General features: G+C 36.7%; 1 protein-coding gene across 1 annotated transcript; it reads right to left on the bottom strand.

Annotated features, from left to right (window-relative positions):
* Nucleotides 1–1104: 1104 nt before the first annotated feature.
* On the bottom strand, nucleotides 1105–3990 carry LOC107472386 (uncharacterized). The gene is made up of 2 exons (XM_016091909.1): nucleotides 3558–3990; nucleotides 1105–1244 (listed from the first exon to the last, which is right to left on the bottom strand). The coding sequence occupies exons 1-2, from the start codon at nucleotides 3988–3990 to the stop codon at nucleotides 1105–1107; spliced, it is 573 nt and encodes a 190-aa protein (XP_015947395.1).
* Nucleotides 3991–8171: the final 4181 nt, after the last annotated feature.

Raw genomic sequence — 8171 nt, forward strand, 5'->3', positions numbered from 1 at the left:
CCCTTAAATTGTTTTGGTGTGAAACACCAAACTTAGCTCCTTGCAATGCATACCAATTATTCAACATTTTTATTGAAAAAGCTATGAAAAGAAAACTACCTCAGGTTGGGTTGCCTCCCAACAAGCGCTTTTTTAATGTCACTAGCTTGACATCCTTCATTTTTGCTTTAAGAAGGCTGTAGGGCTCTGAACCTCTTTTTCCTTATCCCATTGTCCTCCTAAGTACAGCTTTGCTCTGTGACCATTTGCTGTAAATTGGCTCTTTGTTGCTTTGTCTAGCAATTCAATACTCCCATAAGGAAAAACCTTGGTTACCAAATATGGCCCAGTCCACTTAGATTTAAGCTTGCCAGGGAACATCTTGAGTCGTGAGTTGTACAAGAGTACTTGTTGCCCAGGTTTGAATTCTTTCTTCAAGATCTTCCTGTCATGCTACCTCTTAGCTTTTTCCTTGTATATCTTGGCACTTTCATAGGCTTCTAGCCTAAATTCATCAAGCTCATTTAGCTGCAACAACCTTTTCTCCCCTGCTGCTTCAGAGTCAAGGTTTAGAAGTTTAGTAGCCCAAAAAGCTTTGTGTTCAAGCTCTACAGGGAGGTGACAAGATTTGCCATATAATAGCTGAAAGGGGGACTTCCCAATGGGAGTTTTGAAAGCTGTCCTGTATGCCCAGAGTGCATCCTCCAGCTTCCGAGCCCAATCTTTTCTTGTACTTCCTACTGTCGATCTTCTTCAATTCCCTATTTGCTAATTCAGCCTGTCCATTGGTCTGGGGGTAATATGGTGTGGCTACTTTATGAATGACTCCATATTTGTGGAGGAGTTTCTCCATCTGTTTGTTGCAAAAATGGCCACCACCGTCACTCACAAGACCCTTGGGAACTCCATATCTAGTGAAAATATGCTTCTTAAGAAATTGAAGGACAATTTGTGCATCACAGGTGGTTGTGGCTATGGCTTCCACCCACTTTAAGACGTACTCCACTGCCACCAAAATATATCTGAAAGAATAGGAAGGGGGAAAGGGTCTCATGAAATCAATACCCCATAGATCAAATAATTCTACTTCCAGAATGAAATTCTGAGGCATCTCATTCCTTCTTGTCAATCCTCCTGCTCTCTGGCATTCGTTGCATTGGTGAACAAACTCTCTGGCATCTTTGAAGATAGTTGGCCAATAGAACCCACTCTGCAGTATCTTTGCAGCTGTTCTTTCTGGGCCAAAGTGTCCACCATAGGCTGAGCTATGACAATGCCACAATATATCTCTTATTTCACTCTCAGGGACACATCTCCTAATCACTCCATCAGAACATCTCTTGAACAGGAAAGGTTCATCCCACAAGAACTTCCTTGCTTCATTGATTAGCTTCTTCACTTGTTGCTTAGATAATTCTTGAGGTATCTTCCTCCCCACTTTGTAGTTTGATATGTCAGCAAACCAAGGTGCTTGTTGGATCTGCAATAGATGTTCATCTGGAAAGCTTTCATTCACAGGCTATGAGGCTTCTTGAATTGTTTCTTGTGGTAGCCTCGATATATGATCAGCAACTTGGTTTTCAGTGCCCTTCCTGTCCTTTATTTCAATATCAAACTATTGTAGGAGTAATATCCACCTGATAAGTCTTGGTTTAACATCCTGTTTTGACATTAAATACTTAAGGGCAGCATGGTCAGTATAAACCACAATTTTGGATCCTATCAAGTACGATCTAAACTTATCAAATGCATAAACTACAGCTAACAATTCCTTCTCTGTTGTGGTGTAATTTTTTTGAGCCTCATTCAACACTTTACTTGCATAATATATGACATGATGCAAGTTTCCCTTCTTTTGTCCAAGCACAGCACCAATTGCAATGTCACTTGCATCACACATGAGTTCAAAAGGTAGTTCCCAGTCCGGGGGTGTGATGATTAGTGCTGTTGTGAGTCTGTTTTTTAAAGTTTCAAAGGCATGCTGGCAATTTTCATCAAAAACAAAAGGAGTATCAATCATCAGCAGATTACTCAAAGGTTTAGCTATTTTAGAAAAATTCTTGATAAACCTTCTATAAAATCCTGCATGTCCCAAGAAACTTCTAACAGATTTCACATTAGTTGGTGGAGGGAGTTTTTCTATGATCTCCACCTTTTCCTTGTCAACCTCTATCCCTTTTCTTGAAACTTTGTGACCAAGAACAATCCCTTCGAGCACCATGAAATGGCACTTCTCCCAGTTCAAAACCAAATGAGTTTCTTGGTATCGTTTCAAGACAAGAGTTAGATGTTTCAGGCAAGCATTGAAATTATCACCAAAAATAGAAAAGTCGTCCATGAAGACCTCTAAAAACTTTTCAACCATATCTGAAAAAATGGAAAGCATACACCTTTGAAAGGTGGCTGGGGCATTGTATAGCCCAAACGGCATCCTTCCATAGGCGAAAACTCCGAATGGACATGTGAATGAAGTCTTTTCTTGGTCCTTTGGATCTACCACTATCTGATTATACCCAGAATAACCATCCAGGAAGCAATAGTAAGCATGGCCAGCCAATCTTTCAAGCATCTAGTCAATGAAGGGAAGTGGGAAATGATCTTTGTGTGTGGCATCGTTCAGCCTCCTATAATCAATACACATCCTCCATCCTGTCACAGTTCTTGTGGGAATGAGTTCATTCTTCTCATTAACAATGGCTGTCATCCCACCCTTCTTTGGTACCACTTGAACTGGGCTTATCCATGAGCTATCAGAGATAGGATAGATTATTCCTGTATTCCATAACTTCATTACTTCCTTCTGGACAACTTCCTTTATTGTGGGATTTAACCTTCTCTGAGGTTGAACCACTGCTTTGGAATTGTCCTCCAAGAGGATTTTATGCATACACACTGCAGGGCTGATGCCTTTCAGGTCATCAACGGTCCATCCTAAAGCATCCTTGTGAGCTCTGAGTACATCAAGAAGTTTTCCTTCTTCCTTTTTTGTCAGGGATGAATTGATGATCACTAAAAAACTCTCTGGTGTGCCAAGGAATGCATATTTGAGATGGGGGGTAATGGCTTCAGTTCTTGTTTTTGCACTTCTTCCTTCTTGCTTGGTTTCACCTCCTTGTCAATAGAGATCTCAGCTACTTGTTCCTCTATTGTCTCTTGATTATTTTCCTCTTCTTGCTCATGATGATTAGTGTCTAACATTTCTTCCACCAGGCTCTCTATCTTGTCCACTCTCAGGTAATCCTCTTGCTCAGGAGGGTGTTGCATCGACTTGAAAACATTTATAACCATTTGCTCATTGTGTACTCTGAAGATCATCTCTCCTTTTTCCACATCAATAATAGCTTTTGCAGTTGATAGAAATGGTCTTCCCAAGATGATTGAGTTATTTCCTTCCTCTTCAGTGTCCAAGATCACAAAATCCGCAGGGAAGATAAACTCCCCAACCTTCACTAACAGATTCTCCACAATGCCATTAGGTGTCTTGATTGATCTATCAGCCATGACTAGTGACATCCTAGTGGGTTTGAGTTCTTCTATAGCAAGCTTCCTCATCATGGACAGGGGCATTAGGTTGATACTAGCTCCAAGATCACAAAAAGCCTTGTCTAATGTCATTTTTCCTATGGTGCAAGCAACTACAAAACTCCCTGGATATTTAAGCTTTGGTGAGATTCCCTTTTTAAGCACAGCGCTACATTCTTCAGTGAGCAACACAGTCTCCTTCTCTAGCCAACTTCTTTTCTTGTTGATAAGCTCCTTTAAGAACCTGGCATACAAAGGCATTTGCTCTAATGCCTCAGCCAAGGGAATGTTGATCTCTAGCTTCTTCAAAGTCTCAAGGAACTTATGAAAGTGCTGATCCTTTGCTTCTTTGTGGAATCTTTGGGGATACGGCAGTGGAGGTGTAATGCTCTTCTCCACTTGCTGCTGTCCTTGAACTTCTTCCTTTGAACTGTGTGGTTGGTTGTCTTTCTCTTTGAGCTTCTCTGGGACATCTTTGCTTGTTGTCATGTCCTTATTGCTAGCTTTCCTTTTTTCTGATGGTTCTTTGTTGCTGTCCAAAGACTTCTTGGTTACCTCCTTGTTGCTATCCACCAATGTTTTTCCACTCCTTAATTGTATAGCCTTGCACTCTTCTTTTGGATTAGGAATGGTGTCACTTGGTAGTGAGCTTGAAGGTCTCTCAACAGAAATCTACTTGGAGATTTGGCCAATCTGCCTCTCTAGGCTCTTCATGGAGGCTTCCTGGTTCTTTGTGGTCAATTCTTGGTTCTTCATCATCTTTTCCATGAGCATCTCTAGATTAGTAATCCTCTGAGAGTCTTGTGAGATTGGTTGGTTGTGGGGTGTTGATGGTTGATGGTAAGTATTTTGGTTAGTGGGTTGGTTATTGGATGGATAATGGTTGGAGTTGGGGTAATTGTTTTGGGATTTTCTGTAAGGATTTTGGTTAGTTGGCTGCTGGTTGTGATTTTGGTTGTTTCTTGAAGTGTTTTGAGCTGAGTTCCTTTGCCATGGTTGTTGATTCTGGTTGTGATTGTCTCCCCACCTAAGGTTTGAGTGGTTCTTCCAAGATGGATTGTAGGTGTCACCATACACCTTATTTGATCCATTCGGTCCAGAGCCTTGGTTATGCATATACTGCACTTGCTCTTGTTGCTGTTCTTCTTGATTCTCCTCATTCTGCCCCCAAGGAGTTGTTGGTTGGCTTGTGGCACTCACTGATGCTACTTGTAGGCCATCAATCCTTTTGGCCATTTGTTCAAATTGTTGCTGAATCTGCTGCTGCATCACCTTGTGTTGAGCCAAAATTGTATCCACTCCTTCCAATTCTAACACTCCCTTCCTCTGTGATGGTTGGCACTGCCTTTGGTGAGCAAAGAAATATTGGTTGTTAGCCACCATATCAATGAGGTTTTGAGCTTCCTCTGCAGTTTTTATCAATTGCAATGATCCTCCACTGAATGATCAAGTGCCTCTTGAGCCTTCAGAGTAAGTCCTTCATAGAAGTTCTGCAGCTTGTCCCACTCAGTGAACATCTCTGGTGGGCATTTCCTCAGTAGAGCCTTATATCTTTCCCATGCCTCATATAGATTTTCAGCATCCATTTGGGTGAATGTCTGCACCTCAGTCTTCAGTCTTATGATCCTTTGAGGGGGTAAAACTTGGCAAGAAACTTGCTCACCAAATCATCCCAAGTGTTGATGCTTTCCTTTGGGAATGTTTCTAGCCATTGAGTGGCTTTGTCCCTAAGAGAGAATGGGAATAACAACAGCTTGTATATGTCAGGGTGCACTCCATTGCTTTTAACTGTGTCACAGATCCTCAAGAAAGTGGATAGATGTTGGTTCGGGTCCTCCAATAGTCTTCCTCCAAAAGAGCAGTTGTTTTGGACCAATGTGATGAGTTGTGGCTTCAGTTCAAAGTTATTTGCATTGACATTAGGGGTAAGGATGCTACTCCCACAATGTCTAGCATTTGCAAATGTGTAGGAGGCCAGTACTCTCCTCTGTTGTGGGTTATTGTTGACCCCTCCTTCTGGCTGATGGAGATTAGATGGATCTCCTTCCATCTCTTGAAATTCCTCCTCAGATTCTTCCTCTCCAACAACAACCTTTCCTCTGGCTTCCCTTCTTATCCTTCTAAGAGTTCTTTCGTCTTGTTCACAAAAGACAGATGTAGCTCTCCTTGTATCTGACATACAAACACTACACAAGGAACACACAGAACCAGAAAAGACAGTGAAACTTCAATCTATTGCTAGAATGAAGTTTTGGTTAGCTTAGGCAAATAGTCAAACAGTTAGTGTGTTAGTCAAAATTCAAAGAAACAGAAAAGAAAAAGTGCTTAATCTAGACCTCCACTTCACTTAATCATTGTCAATCTATTTCAATCCCCGGCAACGGCGCCAAAAACTTGATGTGCGGAAAACGATCCGACACAAAACTCACCAGCAAGTGCACCAGGTCGCATCAAGTAATAAAACTCACGGGAGTGAGGTCGATCCCACAGGGATTGAAGGATTGAGCAATTTTAGCTTAGTGGTTGATTTAGTCAAGCAAACAAGAGTTGAGTTGTATGATTTGTGATTGACAGAAGCTAAATTGCATGAAATATAAAGGGAGAGGGGTAATTGACAAGAATTTAAAGTGCAGAAAAATTAAAAGAGCTGAATCTTAAAGGGCAAGTAATGTAAATTGCAGAAACTTAAATTGCAAAAAATCTAATATTGCTTGAATCTTAAATGGGTTAGGGATGTGGGATTGCAGAGATTAAACAAGGAAAATAAAATGCAACAAACGGAGTGGAAGATGAATTCAATTGAACCAGATCTCAAACAGGAATGAAAATAAGCTTGGCGTAGCAATTAAACAAGGAAATTAAAATTTAAAAACATAGATCTCAGGACTCAAGAGACTAGATAACTAAGTCTAGATCTCACTGCCTTCCTAGATCCAATTTCAGAAAACAATTGAAAGAGAATTCAAAATCAAACAGCAGAAGGACTAAATTCAAATTCCAATTTCTCAGGAGTGTAGTAAATCAAACAGAGAGACCTCAGGTTGAGATTGAAACAGAATTCCTTCAATTCTCAACACCCAAGACTCAAGCAAGTATGGAGGAAATGAAAACAAGAAAACCAAGAGGAAGAGAACAGGTGCAAAAAAATATTCATAAAATTTTAAAAAAATAAAAAATTGAAAAATTTTAAATTTGTTAAACTAATTTATTCTTAATTTGCAAACAAGTGCATCAAAAAAATTCAACTGTTTGGGTGTAGCATTATCCGGTGAATAAAAAAATAAAAAATATTTTTAGAAAAATTTAAAATTAAAAAAAATAAATTTTTTAGTTTTAAAATTTAAAATTATAAGATTAAATTTTTTTATTTAAAATACAAAAATAAAATAAAGTCCAGCAATATCTAGTATATAACAGATATGTAAATTTCTTATTATTTTTAATTTTTAAACTAAAAAAATAATGTTTTTTCTTATAGTAGAAAAATATAATATTCAAAAAATCCAAAAAAATAAAAAAATTGAAAAATTTTAAAGTTTTTAATCTAATTTATTCTTAATTTGCGAACATGTGTATAAAAAAAGTCAACTATTTGGGTGTAGCATAATCCGGTGAATAAAATAATTAAAAATATTTTTATAAAAATTTAAAATTTAAAATTTTTTAAACTATTTTATTTTTATTTTGTGAACAAGTGCATCAAAAAAAAGTCAACTGTTTGGGTGTAGCATTATCCGGTGAATAAAAAAAAAATATTTTTTGAAAAATTTAAAATTTTAAAAAACTAAATTTTTTATTTTTAAAATTATAAATTATAAGATTAAATTTTTTTATTTAAATTAGAAAAATAAAATAAAGTCCAGCAATATCTAGTATACAACAGATCTGTAAACTTCTTATTTTTTTAAGTTTTAAACTAAAAAAATATTTTTTTCTTATAGTAGAAAAATAAAATATTCGTAAAATTTCAAAAAAAAATTGAAAATTTTTAAAGTTTTTAAACTAATTTATTCTTAATTTGCGACTATTAGGGAAGGGCCGGAGCACCCAACCAGCGGGTTGGATACGCATTCATTCCATTTATTCTGGCGGATTACATCTTATTATAAATAAAGGAGCTTTCTTTTTAGCTTTGACTCGGAAGAGGTCGAGATCTCCACCAACCAAGAAAATAGGGGAGTGCATAAAAAGCACCTCATTCATTGATGGGAGAGTCCCCACCGGTCAGCGATTTGGTTTTACTGTAAATTTATTATTTTTTTAATTTTTAAACTAAAAAAAATAATTTTTTCCTTATAGTAGGAAAATGAAATATTCAAAAAATTTCAAAAAAATAAAAAATTGAAAAATTTTAAATTTTTTAAACTAAATTATTCTTAATTTGCGAACATGTGTATAAAAAAAGTCAACTGTTTGGGTGTAGCATTATCCGGTGAATATAATAATTAAAAATATTTTTATAAAAATTTAAAATTTTAAAAAACTAAATTTTTTATTTTTAAATATTTAAATTATAAGATTAAATTTTCTTTTTTAAATTAGAAAATTAAAATAAAGTCCAGCAATATCCAATATACAACAGACCTGTAAATTTCTTGTTTTTTTAAGTTTTAAACTAAAAAAAATATTTTTTTTCTTATAGTAGAAAAATAAATATTCATAAAATTTTA

Source organism: Arachis duranensis, unplaced genomic scaffold (genome assembly GCF_000817695.3).
Source record: "Arachis duranensis cultivar V14167 unplaced genomic scaffold, aradu.V14167.gnm2.J7QH unplaced_Scaffold_72105, whole genome shotgun sequence".
In the NCBI taxonomy this organism is placed as follows: domain Eukaryota; kingdom Viridiplantae; phylum Streptophyta; class Magnoliopsida; order Fabales; family Fabaceae; genus Arachis; species Arachis duranensis.

Coding starts and splice junctions, on each gene's coding strand:
- LOC107472386 (XM_016091909.1), bottom strand. CDS start 3,990: ATGACAACAAGCAAAGATGTCCCAGAGAAGCTCAAAGAGAAAGACAAC. Junction 1,245..3,557: donor TTTTTGTGATCTTGGAGCTA/GTATCAACCTAA, acceptor GCATTGTCATAG/CTCAGCCTATGGTGGACACT.